We start from the raw sequence: 21,200 nt of genomic DNA on the forward strand, positions 1-21,200 counted from the left end.
GGATATATTCCTAGAAGTGGGATTGATGCATCATATGGTATTTCTATTTCTAGCTTTCTAACGAAGCGCCGTATAACTTTTCAAAATGGTTGTACCATTTTGCATTCCCACCAGCAGTGCAAAAGAGTTCCAATCTCCCCACAGCCTCTCCAACATTTGTTATTTTATGTTTTTATGATTCGTGCCAGTAATACCAGGGTGAGATTGTATCTCATGGTGGTTTTGACTTGCATTTCTCTAATGGCTAGTGACTGCAAGCACTTCCTCACGTGTCTGTTAGCTACTTGAAGGTCTTCTTTGGTGAAGTGTCTGTTCATTTCCTTTGCCAATTATTCAATTGGATTATTTGTCTTTTTGTTGTAGAGGTGTTGGATCTTCCTGTAGATTTTAGAGATTAGAACTTTGTCAGATTTGTCATAGCCAAAATTTTTTTCCCAGTCTGTAGGTTCTCTTTTCACTCTTTTGGTGAAGTCTTTTGATAAGCGTAAGTGTTTAATTTTTAGAAGATCCCAGTTATCTAGCTTATCTTCTGGAGTTTGTGTGTTGTTAGTTATGGTTTGTATCCTGTTTATGCCGTGTATTAGGACCTCTAGCACTGATCCTAGTTTTTCTTCTACGATCTTTATACTTTTTAGTTTTATATTTAGGTCTTTGATCCATTTTGAATTAGTTTTTGTGTACGAAGTGAGGTATGGATCCTGTTTCATTTTTTTCCAGATGGACACCCAGTTTTGCCAGCACGGTTAGTTAAAAAGATGGTCGTTTCCCCATTTGATGGACTTTGAGCCCTTGTCGAAGGTCAGGTGACCCAAAGGTGGATGGAATTACATCTGGGTTCTCAATTCTGTTCCATTGGTCAATGTATCTGTCACTGTACCAGCACCAGGCTGTTTTGACTACCACAGCTGTATAGTAGGTTCTGAGGTCAGGTAGTGCAAGTCCTCCTACTTTATTCTTCTTCTTCAATAGTTCTTTACTTACCCGGTGCCTCTTCCCTTTTCAAAGATAAAGAGTTCTTGACTCCTTTCATAGTCTTGATTTAACTCACCCATCTTGCCAACAGATGAGAGGTAGAGAAAGGCAGTGGATTATCATAAATTTAATCAAGTGGTGACACCAAATTTAGCTGCTATTCCAGATGTGATATCTAAAGTAAATCAATGGAGTCCTTAGCTCCGAGTATATGTCTACTTATCTGGTGGATGTTTTCCTCCATTTAAATAAGAAAAATCTCAGTTGCTGCTTCCCTAGCAGGGACAACAGTATACCTTCACTAGCCTGCCTCAGAGTTACAAAACTCTCTCATTGCTGTCCTATAATTTTTCCTGCAGGGAACGTAAACATCTTACCATTTCAGAAGATATCCTTCTGGTTCACTCCATTGATGATGATGTTGTTGGTGTTAGGTGCCATGGAGTTGGCTCCAGCTCATAGCAAACTTATGTGTAACAGAATGAAACGTTGCCCGGTCCTCTGCCATCCTCACAATCATCGCTCCATTTGAGTCCATTGTTGCAGCCACCATGTTAATCCATCTTACTGAGGGCCTCCCTCTTTTCCACTGACCCTCTACTTTACCAAGCATGAAGTCCTTCACCCACTGGGCTCTGCTGATGATGTGTCCAAAGTAAGCAAGACGAGTTCTTGCTTCTAAGAAGCATTCTGGCTGTACTTCCTCCAGGACAGATTTGTTTGTTCTTCTGGTAGTCCATGGTATATTCAATATTCTTCTCCAATACCATAATTAAAATGCATCAATGTGTAGACTCATTGAGTAGCTTTTAGATAATGAGTAGAGCAAGACAATCTGGTACCTTGGATGCCTTGGCAAGGCTCATGCCACTGAATTTCTGAGTGGTCTAAAGCAGTGGTTCTCAAAGTGTGGTCTCCAAACCAGCAGCACTGGCATCACCTGGGAACTTGTTGGAAATGCAAATTCTTCAGCCCAGCCCAGACCTACTGAATCAGAAATTTTGGGAGTGGAACCCAGAACTCTGTGTTTTAACAAGTCTTCTAGGTGATTCTGATGGATATCTAAGATATATAAATATCCTTTCCAAAGTACAGGCATACCTGGAGATTCTGTGAGTTCAGTTCCAGATCACCACAATAAAGCAAATATTGCAATAATGAGTCACATGAATTTTTTAGTTTCCCAGTACATATAAAAGTTATGTTTAGACTATACTGTAGTGTATTAAATGTACAATAACATTATGTCGGAAAAAAATGTACATACCTTAATTAAAAAATACTTTATTGCTCTAGATGCTCATCAACAGACAAATGGATAAGCAAACTCTGGTACGTACACACAATGGAGTTTTACGCAATGATAAAGAACAATGATGAATCTGCAAAGCATCTCGTAACATGGATGAAACTGGAAGACATTATGCGGAGTGGAATAAGTAAATCACAAAAGGTCAAATACTGTATGAGACCACTACTATAAAAACTCATGAAAAAGTTTACACACAAAAAGAAACAATCTTTGATGGTTATGAGGGATGGGAAGGGTCGGGGGGGAATACTAAACAGACAATAGATAAGTGGTAACTTTGGTGAAGGGTGAGACAGTACACAATACTGGGGAAGCCAGCACAACTTGTAGAAGGAAATGATATGGAGCTCCACAGACACATCCAAACTCCCTGTGGGACTGAATTGCTGGGTAGAGGGCTGTGAGGACCACGGTCTCAGGGAAAATCTAGCTCAACTGGCATAACACAGTTTATAAAGACAATGTTCTACATTCTACCTTGGTGAGTAGCGTCTGGGGTCTTAAAAGCCTGTGAGCAGCCATCTAAGATAATCGACTGGTCTCACCACTTCGGGAGCAAGGGAGAAGAGAACAGGATACAAGAAAACGATTAGTCCAAGGGACTAATGGACCACAGCTACCATGGCCTCCACTAGACTGAGTCCAGTACAACTAGATGGTGCCTGGCTACCACCACTCACTGCTCTGACAGGGATCACAACAGAGGCTCCCAGACAAAGCTGGAGAAAAATGCAGAACAAAATTCTAACTCAAAAAAAAAGACCAGACTTACTGGCCTGACAGAGACTGGAGAAACTCAAAAGTATGGCCCCCGGACACCCTTTTAGCTCAGTAATGAAGTCACTCCCAAGGTTTACCCTTAAGCCAAAGATTAGACGGGCCCATAAAACAAAACAAGACTAATGGGGCACAACAGCCCAGGGACAAGGACTAGAAGGCAGGAGGGGACAGGAAAGCTGGTAATAGGGAAGCCAAGGTCAAGAAGGGGAAGTTGACATGTTGTGGGGTTGTTAACCAATGTCATAAAACAATATGTGTACTAACTGTTTAATGAGAAACTGTTCTGTAAACCTTCATCTAAAGTAAAATTTAAAAAAATACTTTATTGCTAAAAAATGCTAACCATCATCTCAGCCTTCAGCAAGCTGTAATCTTTTTGCTGGTGGAAGGTCTTGCCTTGATGTTGAAGGCTGCTGACTGATCAGGGTGGTGGTTGCTGAAGGCTGGGGTAGCTGTGGAAATTTCTTAAAATAAGACAACAATGAAGTTTGTCACATCAATTGACTCTTCCTTTCATGAAAGATTTCTCTGAAGCGTGCGATGCTGTTTGATAGCACTTTACCCACAACAGAACTTCTTTCAAAATTGGAGTCAATCCTCTCAAACCCTGCCAGAGATTTATCAACTAACTTTATGTAATATTCTAAACCTTTGTTGTCATTTCCACAATGTTCACAGCATCTTCACCAGCAGATTCCATCTGAAGAAACTACTGTCTTTGCTCATCCATAAGAAGCAACTCATCTAATAGGGTTTTATCATGAGATTTCAGCAATTCAGTCACATCTTCAGACTCCACTTGTAATTCTAGTTCTCTTGCTATTTCCACCACATTTGCAGTTACTTCCTCCACTGAAGTCTTGAACCCCTCAAAGTTATCCATAAGGGTTAGAATCAACTTCTTCCAAATTCCTGTTAATGTTGCTATTTTGACTGCCTCCCATAAATCACAAATGTTAATTTCATCTAGAATGGTGAATCGTTTCCAGAAGGTTTTCAATTTACTTTGCCCAGATCCACCAGAGGAATCACTATCTATGGCAGCTACAGCCTTACAAAGTGTATTTCTTAAAAAATAAGACTTGAAAGTCAGAATTATTCCTTGATCCATGGGCTGTAGAATGGATGTTGTGTCAGCAGGCATGAAAACAACATTAATCTCCTTGTACATCTCCGTCAGAGCTCTTGGGTGACCGAGTACACTGTCAATGAGCACTAATATTTTGAAATGAATCTTTTTTTCTAAGCAGTAGGTCTCAACAGTGGGCTTAAAATATTCAGTAAACCAATTAAACAGATGTACTGTCATCCATACTTTGTTGTTCCATTTACAGAGTACCAAAAAAAGAAAGAAAAAAAAACCCATTGCCACTGAGTTGATTCCAACTCATAGCGACCCTATAGGACAGAGTAGAACTGCCCCATAGGGTTTCCAAGGAGTGGCTGGCAGATTTGAACTGCCGACCTTTTGGTTAGCAGACAAGCTCTTAACCACTGTGGCACCAGGGCTCCTTATAGAGCACAGGCAGAGTAGATATAGCATAATTCTTAAGGGTCCTAGGATTTTCTGAATGGTAAATGAGCATTAGTTTCAACTTAAAGTCACCAGTTGCATTAGCCCCTAATAAGAAAGTCAGCTGTCCTTTAAAGTTTTAAAGCCAGGCATTGACTTCTCTTCTCTAGCTATGAAAGTCCTAGATGGCATCTTCTTCCAGTATAAGGCTGTTTCATCTACACTGAAAATCTGTTATTTAGTATAGCCACCTTCACCAATTCTCTCAGCTCAATCTTCTGGATAACTTGCTGCAGCTTCTACATCAGCACTTGCTGCTTCACCTTGCACTTTTGTTATGGAGACGGCTTCTTTCCTTAAACCTCATGAACCAAACTCTGCTAACTTCAAACTTTTCTTCTGCAGCTTCCTCACCTCTCTCACCCTTCACAGAATTGAAGAGAGTTAGGGCTTTGCTCGGATTAAGATTTGGCTTAGGGGAATGTTATGGCTGGTTTGATCTTCTATCCAGACCACCAAACCTTTCTCCATATCAGCAATAAGGCTGTTTTGCTTTCTTATCACTAGTGTGTTCACTGGAGTAGCACTTCCAATTTCCTTCAAGAACTTTTCCTTTGCATTCACAGCTTGGCTGTTTGGCACAAGAGGCCTAGCTTTCGGCCTGTCTCGGCTTTCAATGTGCCTTCCTCAGTAAGCTTAAGCATTTCTAGCTTTTGATTTAAAGTGAGAGATGTGCGACTCTTCCTTTCACTTGAACACTTAGAGGCCATTGTAGGGTTATTAATTGGCCTCATTTCAATATTGTGTCTCGGGGAATAGGGAGACCCGAGAAGAGGAAAACAGATGGGTGAACAGCCAGTCGGTAGAGCAGTCAGAACACATACATTTATCAATTAAGTTCACCATCTTGTATCGGTGTAGTTCATGGTGCCCCAAAACAATTACAATAGTAACATCAAAGATCACTGATCACAGATCACTGTAAGATATAATAGTGAAAAAGTATGAATGTTGCAAGAATTACCAAAATATACTAGAGACACGAAGTGAGCACATTCTGTTGGAAAAACAGCGTCAATAGACTTGCTCAACATAGGGTTGCCACAAACCTTCAATATGTAAAAAACGCAGTATCTGGAAAAGTGCAATAAATTGAAGCATAACGAAATGAGGTATGTCTGTACAGGGATTTCCCATATACTTCCTCTCCCAACTACACACTATTTATTTACTTACTTGATTTTAGTGCTGGTGCAAGGGTAGACAACAATCAACTCATTCATTGTCTTTGACACTATCATAGTGTGTATCATTTTAGGTGCAAGTGGACAAGTTATTTAACCTCTCTACACCTTTGTTTCCTCATCTGTAAAACAGGGATGAGCGCACAACCCACTCCTTGGAGGGCTGTGTTAAGATTAAATGTGATAATTCATATAAAGCACTCAGCTATTATCTAGCAAATGGTAAGTGCTCAAAAAATACACGATGGGAGGCAAATGGCTTTGGTTTTCTTTCATGAAGAACAAGATACTCAAGGTTGCACAGGAGACAGAATAAGGAGCTAAGGCCTCACTGTAGATTCAGTCTAGTGGTCCTGCAGCCTGGTTCTCTGAAACATGTCTCCTCTATCACCCCTATCAACAACCTACTCCATGCCCCAGTCTCAGGCAACTACCTCATCTCCAGAGCAACATAAAAGGAACTCCATCATCTTACCTTTCTATTTACTATTTCATTATATAACCTGATAGCTAGAATAGCAGTAATGAAATGGTAGCAGAAGCAGTAACAGCAGTAGCCAATACCTACATGGAGCTTACCACATGCCAGGCTTTTTTCTAAGCACTTTACATATATTATTTTATCCTCACAATAACTCTATGAAGTAGATACCATTGTCCTCGTTTTGCAAATGAGGAAACTGAGGGAAAGAAACATTACAAGGTTACAAAGCCAGTAAGTGACGGAAAAAGGTTTTTACACCAAGGCAATCTATCTCCTCCCAAATCCATGCTCCTGACTCATACTCTTTATTGCCTCTTAATCATCTATTATGGATGAGGCTGGGAGTCATTATAATTAATATATTCCTCATTCAAATATTTATTTAACTATTAAAGTCTGAAGAAAGTATCATTTTGTACCTCATTTTCTGCCTGCCAAAGCAGCTGTTATTTCTACATTCCCAGCAAACTTTGGATGGGATACAGATTTAGACTCCATAGATGAAATTTCACTGGACATTCTCATTGATTTATTTATTACTTTTTAAGTGCCTCCCCTGTCACCAGGAAGTCTGAGCAATATGTCTGACAGTTGTGCTGGAGTTGCTAGCAGGAGCACGCCCTCTAGTGGTCCCATGCTGATACGCAGCCAGATGCAGCATCCACACAAAGTGCTTCTATGACATTTCTTTCCTGTTATAAGTGCAATGGCAGAGAACAGATAATGATAACAAAGAAAATATTAAAGAGCAAACAAAAACATCCATAGTGGGTCTTAATGCACTGTATTTTATAATTGATGGTATGACATTATTCTTAGATTTATGGGGCAGAACGTAAAATCACAGTGGACAATTTTACTCCTGGCTCAGATGCAGGCAACTCAAGTATGCCAGTTTTTTGTTTTTTTTTTAAAAAAACATCTACCCCCATATCTTGACATCTTTCAAAAGTGGACTGAAAACAACAATTCTGGAAAATTTCTGAAGTAGATGCCAGACAATAAAATTGATGTGAAAACCATCACAAGCAAGCTTGTACACCCTCCAGGGCTTAAGGACCTACAAGAAAATATAACTCTTCCTTTTTCCTTTCTTTCTCAAGACAATGTGTCTGAGGAGGAGTGCTTCAGTATGAGTTCTACAGTCACAAAACATATGTACTGTCTTCATTTACAGTTAAGAGGAAATCACAGACATGGTTTTAAAAAAATAGGCAGAAAAAAAGTAACTAAACACGAACAAAGGACAATGTAATTTTAGCCAGTTGGAGCATTAAAATAAGACAGTAAGCTACCAAATTTATCAGCATCTGTGCTACACAACACCTAGTGTTCCTCTTCTCAGGCCATAGGGTCTATGTACCAGAGTATAATTTGTCTTCACCCCTGCTTACTTGGCCTTCTTATATTGTGACTGACTCTGAGATTTTCAGCAACTATTACAAAGTATATAATGAATACTGAAGTCATATACTTAGGAAAAATCCAACTAGGAATGAGCAAAAGAAGGAAAACACTCAACTTACTGATTTCTAGTCTCTGCTGAAAGCACTGTTAATTCAACAAGTATTTAATGACCATCTACTCCCTACAAAGGTGTTTGTGAAGTTCTGTGTGTAGATAAAAATGAAGACGTGGGTCTCATATTCAAAGAGCTTACAAACTAGTAAGAGAGAGAATTTCCTTAGCCAAACAAAACAAGGGGGATCATCTTTCAGACTGGGAGGATAGGTAAACATTTCATCCAGTATTATCTGAGCTAACCTTTCACGATGAGAAGAATTTCAACAAGCAGGTATAGAAGGGAAGGTATTCTAGGCAAGGGGGTTTTAGCAAGCATTCAGTGCATGATGTTTGAAGAATGACTAGTACTCTGGAGCATATTTTGAGTGAAAGGGAAGACTGAGAGTTGAGAATGAATGGTACTTTGGACTTTGTTCTATAAGCAAAAGTGAACAAGTACAGGCAATGAGTACGAGAGCGAGGGGTATGAGCAGGGCTTAGCTTTAGGGAGATTATTTTGGTGGGAATACATAAACTGGATAGGAACAAAGAAAGCCAGAAGCAGCAGACAGCTAGAAAGTTATCAGAATGAAGGAAGTAAGCAGTAATAAAGGCTTACAGTACAGCATCAGAGGCAGGTATCAATGTATAATTGACAAAGTTGAGCTAGAAAAGTGAATTCTCTGTATTCTTCCCCAACCACAAACCTGAGGTTTAGGATACACTCCTATCTATGACAGTGCCTCACAACCTTAGCAATTATATGAAATTACTTATTTTGTTGGGGAAGACACCTAAGCCCTACACTAGCGGAGCAAAGAGGGAGGTATATCAGACTCTCTAGAGAGATTAGTATGTGTTACTTTAAAAGATTTAAAAAAAAAAAATCCATATTATTCTTATCATGTCCTGTGACAATCACTGAATGAGAATGCCAAGATCCTTTCTGGCTTTCAAAGTCTTTGGCTCTGACTTTAATTCTATCTCTTACACTGATCCTCCTCAGTTGTGCAATTCTGGGATGTGGAAGGTAGCCTAGATCATGAAGATGAGTTGAAGCAAATGAAACAAACCATACTAGCAAATAAATAATGAACATATACAATCTCTGTAATAATTAGGTGTTCTCTGGGTTTGGAACCCTGAGCACTGAGATCTAGTCTCAACTTCTTAGAAGCTACTTCTTGAAAAGGAATAGTAAATATGAAATACCTTTAACTACCTACTGGCCCATTTATACTGGGTAAATTTTTTTAAAAAAAAGGTAATCAGATAAGCAAATTAAAAGGTAAAAGAGACATCACCTTTTTCCATATTTTTAATTACCATTATTGCACCAATACAGCATACGCTTTATATACATATATCTTAAACTTCATTTTCAATATTTTCAGCAATTCAAATACATAATATATTATCATCTTGAGAATACAAACAAAGAACACAACATGGAGGAAGATTGAGAAAATAGGCTCCCAGTAGTTAGTCACTAGTGATTCTGTAGAATTTCTTCTTAGTGTTTTCTATTGGAATTTAAAAATGTCCTGCCATGGCTCTGCCAAGAATAGAGCTGCCTGGAAGGATAGGCAATGAAAAAATAATGGACCCAAAGTTAGAAAAGACATAAAAAGGAAGTTCAGGAGAGAGAATATATTTTGAAACTAGATAGATCTCCCTTCAACCAGAGTGTACACAACCAAACAGACGCTAAGTGAAAAAATTACATCTTTTCATTTCATCCTCAAAATTGCCCATTAATAAACTAAACAGACAGTGTCCATTCATCTGAGAAGGGGAACACTCTTCACAGCATTGTATAAGGAATGGCGGGGCACAGGAAAGGAACATAGTAGGAGAGCAACTTGCTTTTGAGATGTCCTGGGTGATGAGTATCAAAGCCTTCACTTGGGCAAACCTGTCACAGCTAAAGCTATGACTCTTCAACTTCTTTCATAAATGGCAATGTATATAGTAGCAGCATTCTACCAAAGGGCTAGATGGATTGAAAAAGAAATGTTTATGGAAAGGGCTCAGATACCCAGGCAGCAAGGCAATGTGGGTATTAAACAAGAGTTAAGTGCTTTCAACCTCTCTGCTCTACAGATGAAGTTAAAAACTCTAAACTCTTCAACTTTAGGTCAAATAATGGGACAAATACAAAGTAAAGCTGTGCTTCAAAAGCAGCAACTAGATGGAGCTGCAAGAAAACAAATACTTCTCTAGCATACAACTGGGAAAGTACAGCCCCTTGAACCCCCTTCATCTGAGGGGCACCCACTGGTCAAAGATGTTGCACTATTCAACCAACAGAAAAGAATCATGTAGGTGCTCCCAACACAACTCTCTTATTGTAGCAAGAACATGTAAACACACAAGAGGGGGATGGGGCTGCACCCAGCAGTGGATTTTTACTGAACAGGATAAGCCTAAAGGATATACAGCAGAGACTCAGGGAACAGGTCTTTCTCCATATGTTCCCCTATCAAAATTCTTAATTTGTAAACACTAAAGTCAGGCTGTCCATTTTTAGAGTCTTGGGTTAATGAAGAAGAAGTTTCAAGGTTTTTGTCTCCCTGAAATTGTTAAATAGAGCTTCACAAAGAGGCACACTGGGTTCATGAGATGATTCAGTAAAGAATTTAAAAGATGGAGAATTTTATAAATGTTAGAGGTCACTTCCACCTCAAACAGACCCTGGCCTTTTGAGCCCTGCATAGTCAGCCCCAAGTATGGTTTAAGACCCACTACTCCCTGAACTTGGTAGTGAGCAAGGGATGGCAGATACTCTCTTGGCTGTACAGCAAATAACAACAAAGGGAAGTGACATAAAACAGCTTGAATGCAACAGAGAAGCTATGAAAAAGATTGTCCGGTAATTTTGGTTCTGGGGAGGGAAGGGGTTTCTAACCTCCCTCACGGATTGGTGCCCTCAAGGTCATTTTTCTTCTTCAAGTCTGTCTTTAATGTCCTGCCAATGCTGTTCAGAACTGGACCCAGTTGGATGGTTGTGGGGCCTGGTTTGAAACAGAGCTGCAAGACAAGAGAAGAGAAAGAAAGGTAAAAGCACAATCTTAACATAACTACTCCATTCTTTACTTAATAGTTTCCAAGAAATCACTGCCCAGAATACACAGGAATTCCACTTATCAAGGCCTGAAATATCCCACTCATTCCTCGTCCCACAGCTTTCTTGTCCCATCATCCCCAGAACTCCTACACTTCCTTCCCTAGAACTCCTGCCAGACTCTGTAAGATCTGTAAATCACCTGCCTTCCCAGGTCAAAGATTTCCTTTGACTATGGACATACCATCTATACCCTGATTGATAGCATGTTGGTTTCACTATGCCTATTACCTGGATGCAGTGCTAAAGTCTCCCCACAAGTCATTGCTTGCAGAAACTGGAGCTGGTGCTGGTGTTATAACAGGAGCAGGAGAATCCAAATCTAAAAGGATATCTGAACACAAGGTAAGAGGGAAAACATAATAAAATTCTTGGAAGCAAAAACTTAAGCTCAAACAAAAACCTGCAGGCAAATGTTCACAGCATCTTTATACATAATAGCCAAAACCAGAAACAATACAGATCTCCTTCAAGGGGTGAATGGTTAAACACACTGCAGTACATCCAAACATGGAATCCTACTCAGCAATAAAAAGGAACAAACTATTGAAAGATGCAGCAAGATGAATTATGCTGAGTGGAAACAGACAATCCCAAAAGGTTACGTACTATATGATTCCATTTATATAACATTCTTGAAAAGACAAGGTTATAGAGATGGAGAACAGATTAGTGGCTTCTAAGGGTTACAGATGGGGATAAGGGGGACCAGGATGGACGTGGGTATGATTATAAAAGGGAGACATGGGGATCCTTGTGGTGATGGGAACTGTTCTATACCCTGACTGTGGTTGTGGATCTATGAACTTACACATAATAAAACTGCATAGAACTAAATACATAAATACACACACATACACACACACACACACACACACACACACACACACACAAAAATAAGCACATGCAAAATTGGTGAAATCTGAGTAGATCAGGGAACTGTATCATGTCGATCTCCTGGCTGTGATATTCTACTACAGTGTTGCAAGATATTACCACTGAGGGAAACTGAGTAAAGCAGACTTGGGATCTGTTTGTATTATTTCTTATAATTGCATGTGAATCTCAAAATAAAAATTATCTCAGAATAAAAATTTTAATACAAAAACTTAAAATATTATAGTGTCAAAAGTAAAAGGCACTTAGATACCTAGTCTCTCCCCTGTACCTTCTGGCAATACTTACCAAAAGAGGTAGGCAATAACCATTTTTATCTCAAAAATTTCACAAAGACATATCAATTCTCAATAATTAATTCTATGAATGATCATCATTGTCCAATACACTGAGTTAAAACTCCCAGATTCTAACATCTGGTTGTCTAATCTTAGGAAAATTCCCACTCCTTTCTGAGTTCTAATGTTCTCATTTTTTAAATGGGAAGATATAAGTACATCTATTCTTTTTCCCACAGAACAGTGAGGAAGAATGAAAGTGTATTCACAAACCTAGATGTCTTCTCCTTTTCTCCCAACTGCCCTTGTGAAGAAATGGAAAGGATTAAGAAATAACATTTAATGAACGGCCACTATGCTCCAAGTACTATACCAGGTGTTGCCACATCTTTTAATCTTCACAATCCTGAGGTAGTTTTACATCTCTGTGACACAGATAAGGAAATTGAGTGAAACTCAAAGAACTTAAGGAATGTCACCAAGCTTATTCAGATATAAAGTAAGAGAGCCATGACTGACAGGCATCAAGGTCCATCTGACTCACAGGCCTGCTAGCATCTAACCATGGTGCAATGAAGGAAACTGTCTTTCTAATTCCACCCATTCTCTGCCAAAGCACCTACCAGACACCATGACTCTCGGTTCACCAGAAAAGCTCTGACCCTTTGCCAGAGGCTGTCAGAATCACTTTGTCAGTGCCAGTGTCTCTGAGTCAGACGTGAAGCATAACAAAAACCTCAATGCTCCCCTTGGCAAACAGGTGTTTCTCAATTAAAATGTAAGATGTGATTTCTCAAAGCTAGAGGTACTAGAGAGATTTACCTGCATCACTGCCTCCATGGTTAGACTTTGGAATAGGTGGTGGGGTGACATGATTGCTGATGGCAACTGAAGAGGATGGAGGAGGAATAGTGATTTTGCCTCCAGGTGGGGGGGGAAGTAAGCTTAGGCCCCCAGGCCCTGCAGTCCTGGGCTTAGAAGCACCTCCTTTCTTCGTTGTAATGCTCTATTAAAAAAAAAAAAGAAGCTCACAGGCTTATAGGAACACAAGAAAACAAAAGAAAAAAGAAAATAAAACATACTCACCCCAATACTCAATTTGATAGTCTGTCCTTCCTTAAACCCCAGATCCAACTTTGGACGTGTATCCATTTCTTGAGACTCTTTGGAAATCTCAGATTCCTGCTTTACCCACCTTCAGGAAAACAGCAAATTATCTTAGTTTGGATTTCCCTGACAGCAGAGCCTGACATAAATTTGCGTATACTTAAGTTACTTGAGAGGGAATCCCAGAAAGCAGAGTGAGAGAGTGTGAAGAGTGAAGAAAGAGGACAACTGGGGCTCAATCCCACCTAGGGTTCTCTGGGCTACCACACAAAATCTACATTAGACTTGTCCCTCCAAAGGGGAGGCATTTATCCATCAATTCCCATCCCCCATGATGAGGGCTGCCCCTGGGAGTGTTAATTCTCAGCCTTTCCAGGTTGCATCCCTAGGTTGGCTGAGTGGCCCTCCATAGCTTCAGAGAGTCCTAAAGCAGAAAGGCAGATATGCCTGCCCTTAAGGATGGAAATTGATAGCGTGTAAGACTCTGTCCACCACAGCTGCACTAAAATGAGTGGGCTGAAAAGATGTGGCAATAGGCACAAAACATCATCAGCTACATAAGGTAACAAAATTGGCACATAACTCCCCACATGTCTCACATATAGCCCTGTTGTTACTATATGCCTCCCTCTACCACCAAAATCAACTGCAAATTCCCTAGAGGCAGAAACAAACGCATCCTCTCAAACCATTATACAAGGGATCTAAAACATATTTCAGGCTATAAGGAAACATTGAGAAGATACAAACACAATGCAGGAAACCAGAAATGAATGGGGATATCAATATTTATAATAAACTAGTTTACCAATTAAAGAAATCAGGAGGTAAAAAGATAGTGCCTATTCATCTGAGAAGCAGGCTTTCCATAACCATTCAGTTTTGGTAAGTAAAAAAGAGCTTCACTCACTTGAAGTGATCTTGCAAGGAGACGTTAAAGTCAAAAGCATCACCTCGATCTGTGAAGCCAATGCCAATGAAAGCACTACGCCCTGTGAAAAAGACGAGAATACTCAAACAGGAAGTGGCCCCAAAACAATTTCTGCCCAATGAAAACAAAACAGTTACCCTAACTAGATATAGTCTGTGAACGTGTAATACTTTCTCACAGACCAGTAGTCAGCAAACTATACCTCAAAGGCCAAACGTGTCATAGCTTGTTCTTGTAAGTAAAGTTTTATTGGAACATAGTCACACTAATTTGTTTACATATTATCTATGGCTGCTTTTGCATGACAACAGCAGGGGCTATTTAGCCCACAAGCCTAAAATATTTACTATCTGGCCCTTTACAGAAAAAGTTTGCTGGCTTCTATTATAGAGACAATGAAGAAAAGTTGGAGAACTGCTGCCACAGAAACAGGTAACCAAGATAGTCCCACCAAAAACAACCACCACAAATACAGAGGAGAAAAAAATGTGTTAACTTTTTTATTAGATATGCATTTTGATTTCATTAAGTCTACCCACTAATTGCTACGTCTTGAACTTGTGTTTATATCTATTACTAATAACACGCTAATCTTTCTCCTTTAGTAACTATAACTTTGAAGAAAAAAAATTAGTAAACTGAAGTAAGATAAATGTGATAGGGACACACTTTCAGTGATAGTTCACTGACTATTCTTCTAACTCATCCCCTTCAAAATCCCAGATCCCTTACCAGTGCCATCCTGGATCCGGATTACAAAGTACCGGCTGGAATCTGTCACCGTCTCCACAGCAATGCCAGGATATTGTTCCACTGGTGCCTGAGCAAAGAGCTCCCCTGACAGATGAGAAAAAGACATTTTTGAGCAAAGGAAGCAAAAATCTAGAACTCCAATTCAAAAATACTTCCATTCCAGTCCCCAACGTGAAAGGCACTATAAAAGTACACCAAAACCAATATCCTTAATATGTTAAGAGGTCAACTGCACAGATTACCTGAAACTTTATCCTCAAGTTTGATATAGGCAATCTTCCCTTTTGAAGTGATTCGTAGGCGACCAGTCCAATCCGGCTGGTCTAATTTCCAGTCAGATGCCCTAGGATAAGAAAATGGGAAGCCTAAGTCCTCAGATCCATGTCATTAATATACTAAAGCCCATCCAGAATCACCTGCAATATTTATTTTTCCCTCTCCTGAACTGCTTATTCTATCAATGAAAATAATCAACAAGTATAACTTATGATTGCCTCTACATAGATGCCTTGTTACATAACAGTCAAAACAAGTACTAAACTACAGCATTTATAAGTATCAATAAAAACATGTACAAATTCAAATCAAAGCAATAAAAACATTAATATGTCTTATTATGATGTTACTTTCATACGCAGATAACATTCCATATAATAGTACTTTACTGATCAGGTAACAACAAAGTCTACTAACTGAAATGTCCTAGATAACAAAAGCCTTACCAAAACCCTAAACGTATCACTATTGTTCTTTTAATATTTACAGAGTGTTTATTATGTCACAGGCACTGTTCTAGGTGCTTGGGATACAACAGCAAACAAAAGAAAGATTCCTGCCCTTGAGTAGCTTATATTTTAATAGTAGACAACAAAAAAGAAACATAATATATAAGTAAAATATGTAATATCTTAGAAAGCGAAGTACTAAAGTTAAAAAAGTAGAGGCAGATAAGGGGAGGCTAGGGGGTCAGTGGGAGAGTGAATACGTTGCAGCATTTAAGAGAGTGGCAGATAGGCCTCATTAAGAAGGTGAAATGTTAGCAAAAATGTGAAGTGAGAAAGTTACCTATGTAGCTATCTGCAGGAAGAGCATTCCAGCATAGGGAACAGGTAGTGCAAAGGTGCTAAGCTGAGGGGATGCCTGGTATGTTTGAGGGACAGCAAGGCCCTACAGGCTATTCTGAATGAGAGATGAGCTATTACAGGGTTTTAAGCAGAGGTGTGATGTGATCTCCTTTATATTAAAAAAAATACACTTTGGCTGCTATTGGGAATAAAGTGTAGGAAGATAAAGGCTGAAGCAGGGGGATTCATTCTAGAGACTATTGTAGTAATCCAAGAGAATGATGGCAGCAGCAGAAGCAGCTAAATTCTGGGTATTTTTAAGGTAAAGCCAATAGGATTTTCTAATGGACTAGATGTGGGATATAAGAAAAAGAAGTAAGTCAAAGATGACTCCATGGTTTTTAGCCTCAGAAAAAGAGTTGTCAATAATTGAGATGAGGAAGGTAGACTATGTCTGGGAAGAAAGATCAGATCAGTTTGGATATGTTGTTTGAGGTGTTTAGTGGGCATTCAAGAGGAGATTTAGAGTAGCCAGTTGAATGTATGAGTCGGGAATTCAAGAACGATTTCTAGACTGGAGATACAAATGTCCATGGAAACATTAGAAAATACTGAATATTTATAATCTGTTATAAATGAATTTGAATGCAATTCAAGATACTATTTAAATTAAGAGATTTTACAAAACATTTCATTTGTGATTTTATTTTGCAAGAATGTGGAAAGGGCAGCACAAAGTAAAAGTGATTAATAACTCAACCCCTATGAACCTGAAGACTAATAGCTACAAGTTAAAACAGTAAGATGAGATATATCTGAAGAAGAGTGAGTATAACAAGATAGTAAGCAAAGGGCAAAAAGGAGGAAAAATGAAAATTAGAACAGGTCTTGAACAGGATCTGTAAAATAAACCCCTCTCATGTCCTTCCTTCTTGATACCCTGCCCTCAACATCCTCAAATACCTGAATCTAATCTGGATTACAGTGCTCAAGAGGTCCCTGGTCTATTACATTTTCTAACACGAGTTGTGACTTATATGTTAGTCAGACCACCAAGAACTAGACATAAGTATAAATAGACTACTAAAATATTAAAAACAAGCATACCTGTGTTACTTATCTTTGTGTGTCTACTAACCAACATTTAACACATTCTCTGTAAAGAAATGGATATTCATGGTAGTAGTTTCCCTCAGCCATGGGTCTAGTTCCTCTCCCACCCCAAGACCTGAGCTCCATTCTTCAGAACTCTTGGTTTTTCTGGTCTTCTGACAATACTCTAAACTGACCTACAAACTTCTATACACCTTAGCAATAAAGCTTTTCTTATCTATATAAATCATTCTTATGATCACACAAGATTTCACATGTACATTTAATTAAACCCTTTACAGTGGCGTGTGAAATAGGTAGGGAGTTTTTTATCATCTCTATTTTTTTGAAAGAAGAAAAAGACAATAACACAGGAAGTAATGATAACTAAATTCAAACTCAGGCCTTCTAACCCCAAGTCCAGGATTCTTTTCATTATATTAAAACACACTATAGTTTAACGTTGATTTGGCTAGGAAAGAAGAGTAGTGATGATTAACAAGTCAGCATTATAGGTTGAGAAACCATTTTATACTCATTTATAAGTTTCTCATAAGCCTACATTTTCCTTCTTATAGTTCAGACCTGATCAGTGAAAGTCTGGGAAGAGCAGCGTACCGAGGTAATCAAAGACATTTATTCCCGCTGATCTTATTAATCATTCAAAGGAAGGATTTTTCCTCTTGCTAAAAAGCCCTGTTTATCTTTTAATGGTAAACTAAAGAATAGATCATGCTCATAAAGTAAAATGGGTTCCGGTAAACAAAAGAAAAGATTATGATGATGCTCATAAAGTAGAATGGGTTCTGGTAAACAACAAGAAAGATTATGCAGACAAAAAGAAAAGTAGCATTTACCAAGCATCTGTTATGTGCCAGGCACTATGCCCATTGTCGTGAATATTAAGTGAGAGAATCTTGTAAGGCAAAGATTAGTATTCCCATTTTTGCAGGTGAGAAAACTAAAGTTCAAACGTTAAGTGATCTGACAAAGGTAACCCAGCAAACAAATGACAGAACCGAGATTCAAACTTAGTTCTGCTCTCTTCACTCATTACACTAAGAGTAGTTAATGATAAAATGTCTCCTGGAGGATAAGAAATGTCAATATTAAGTATGTAAAACACAGAAGGATAATGGAAAAAAGAGTAAACGAAGAAATTGCTTTGATAGCTCAGTGCAGTTAAGTGACATGAGAAAAAAAGACTGTGCGTAACCTAAGAAGTGAAGGTAAAGCATGCAGATGGGTGAAACAAGGAACGTGTTTTAAAAAAAAAAAAAAAAAAAACCTTGAAGTAAAGAAAAAAGACTAGCACCCTACTTCAATGTGTATCAATCATATTCTTTAGAAAGTCTTTTAATCCCTAAAACTGGAAGTCATATGCTATTTTAACTTATTTAATGGTTTAATCAATGCCAATTTATGTGATTAGGTTTATCTGTGTAATTTACTAAATTTTTCTTTCACTCAACATTTACAGAGTGCCCACTTATATGCCAGACATAAGGAATATAAAGTTAAAAAGACCTCAAGTTATTCACAGTCTAGTCTGGGAAAAGAGGTGACAAAACAATCGATCTACAATACAGAATGAAGAATGCTATGATAGAGACAAATGTAGGGTGTTATGCAAGCACACAGAGAGCATACCTAAGCCAGAATGGAAGGGTTTAAGGAGGGCTTCCCAAAGAAGATGATGTCTAAGGTGAGTCACACTTTTATACAGTTCCCATGATTACCAGCAAAAAAGCATGTAGATTCTTATTGATGGTCAATTCGGGGTGTGATTGAAAGCTTTTTAAAAGTAGGACTATCTCTCTGCCAAAATGTACATCCCATACAGTCTAGTGCACAGGTTGGGAAGCACAGATACTGATTCACGATGAATGAGCCTTCTGGTAAGGAGGCAAAATAATGAACATAAAAAGAAGATAACTTTTCAACCAAGGTAATGAAACATCCCAAGAGAGAAATAATGATGGTGACCTGGAGTCAGAGAAGAATAAGAATAGTATCTCATATTTTACATATTGCTTTAGAGTTTCCCAAATTCTTCCACATCCATTTTATGATTTCATTTAACCTTCTAAAAACGCTGTGAGGTACATAAGTAGAGCATGTTTTATTATCATTAATTTTTTTTTCTCTATTTTACAGATGAAAAAAACTGAGGCTTGGAAAGGTTAAGAAATTTGTCCAAAATCAATACAGCTGATAAGTGGCCAGGGCTCATATCCATATCTTTTAGCATGTAACCCAGTGAGTGCTCTTTCAAGTCTATGACATCGTACAGCATCCTCAGGCTCCATAGTCACTGGATTACAAGATGGTTAGCTAGGGCCTACAGAGAAAATGCTGCATTAACTCTCGAGGGAAAAGCTATAGAAGAGGAGAGTAAACGAGAGAGGGCGAAGGATGGCAGAAAATACTATACCATCGTCATGAAAATATGATAAAAAGAAACAAAATGAACAACTATTGGAAAAATTATGATCATAATCGTTGCCCACTGGGAGAACAGCTGAACGAAAAATCGAAGAGTGCACGACATTTGGTGACGAGACTAACAGTACAAAAGATAGATCATCCAGAGAGACCAACAACACATTGATTACCCACAAGTGTGCCTCAGGTATTAGGGTGGGTGGGTGTGTGTGTGAAGGAGGATGAGGGTGACAAGCTTAAGGACGCAAAGAAAAGCGAACGTAAGGTGACTGGCGACGGAGCAAGCACGACTGGACGTGAATAAATAAGGAGCAGAAGAGTGAAGCGGGGGGGCACTTGGGGAGGGGGCGGTGGGAGGAAGCAGGATGGTAATAAAACAGGCGGCGAAGACGAGGATAGCAACAGTCCAAAGTGGCAGGGGGCCAGGGGAACCGGACGATGACGACCCAGGTAGGGACGCTACCAGGATGACAACCCAGAGGTGGCAGGAGATAGGAACGGGCAGCGTGCTACCGGAAGAAGAAATTGTCATCTCCAACAGGGTTAAGTGTGTGCGGCAGAGTCTCAGGGTTAGTACCTGTAGCCGCGATTGGAGGCCCGAGGTGGAATCCGGTAGACACTGACGTCCGGCTTCACACAGAGGACTGACTCGTACTCCGACTCGGCCGCCATCTTGGCTCAGCTCTGCGCCCCACTGGGGGCGGGGTGTAGACCGGGGGCAGTCCACGGGGGCGAGGAGTAGCGCTACAAGACAACTTCCGGTTACGCCACTTCCGCGCTAGTTTATCTTCCTCCTGAGATTAACCTCTTCGGTGCCGCTGTTGGAGAGGTCATATTGAAACCTGGAAGTGATGAGGCTGCACTCCACACCATCTTGAATAATGGCAAAGATGCCCGCTTCCTGCGTGACTCACATCTTCCTGCGTAACTCTTATCCCGAGAGGCGATGAGGGAAAACGCCATCTTGCTCCCGACAGGTGCCTGCGGTGGCCCGGGAGCCTGGGGACCGTCTTGAAACCTGGCGAGTTTTCTTCCTGCAAGAGTCACATCTTAACCGTAATTTCCTGGCAGGAAAAGAGTTATCCGCCAGTCGGTAACCCCAAACTGGATACCTATAGGAAATGTATGATCCAGATGTAGACACGGTGAATTTTAACTCCAGAGTCTAAACATTAAAAATGACCAGACTGATTCATTGCTAAATGGCATATTTTTATCGCAGATTTTCCAGAACGGTACTTGTTGAAATATTCTGCACTAGTTAGAGATCTATATATATATAGATGTTAAGGCCATAGGAGAAAATCCAAGATTTAAAGAAGAAAAAAATTGCAAAAAACACATATAGCGTATCAAATTTCTGTAAAAACACTAAAATTACGTGTGTGTGTAAATGCAAAGCATCCTGTAGTAATAGATATGCCATTAACCGTTTCCTGTTGATAGATATTCACGTTTCCATTTATTCACTATTACAAATACTGCTGTAGTAAACATTGTACATACTTTGTACTCTTAAAACAAAAACTATCTTCCAATAATAGAAATTGATTGAAGTTTATTTGAATGTATAATTTGCAAATCAGGGTAACATTTCTACTAGGGAGTGAAAAATGTTCCAAACATGAAAAAAACTTCCAAAATGCTTATACTATGTCTTACCGACATTGCCATGGAAAAGGGCAAGAACAAAACTGATAA

General features: G+C 39.2%; 1 protein-coding gene across 5 annotated transcripts; it reads right to left on the bottom strand.

Moving 5' to 3' along the window:
* Positions 1 to 6,811: 6,811 nt before the first annotated feature.
* NECAP1 (NECAP endocytosis associated 1) lies at positions 6,812 to 20,238 on the bottom strand. 5 transcript variants are annotated; one of them, XR_002825741.1, is made up of 9 exons: positions 20,077 to 20,208; positions 15,141 to 15,241; positions 14,878 to 14,982; positions 14,125 to 14,206; positions 13,194 to 13,302; positions 12,930 to 13,113; positions 11,164 to 11,266; positions 10,717 to 10,838; positions 6,812 to 6,997 (listed from the first exon to the last, which is right to left on the bottom strand). XR_002825741.1 is itself a non-coding variant. In XM_004387250.3 (8 exons), exons 1-8 carry the CDS (start codon positions 20,169 to 20,171, stop codon positions 10,790 to 10,792), a joined length of 828 nt encoding a protein of 275 aa, XP_004387307.1. In that variant the 5' UTR covers positions 20,172 to 20,238; the 3' UTR covers positions 6,812 to 10,789. The 5 variants fall into 5 exon arrangements, 2 of the variants coding, with proteins under 2 accessions (XP_004387307.1, XP_023597297.1); XR_002825740.1 differs by having other exon boundaries at positions 6,812 to 9,801; XM_004387250.3 differs by having other exon boundaries at positions 6,812 to 10,838; positions 20,077 to 20,238.
* Between the last annotated feature and the right edge of the window lie 962 nt (positions 20,239 to 21,200).

This window comes from Trichechus manatus, unplaced genomic scaffold (genome assembly GCF_000243295.1).
Source record: "Trichechus manatus latirostris isolate Lorelei unplaced genomic scaffold, TriManLat1.0 scaffold00182, whole genome shotgun sequence".
Lineage (NCBI taxonomy): Eukaryota > Metazoa > Chordata > Mammalia > Sirenia > Trichechidae > Trichechus > Trichechus manatus.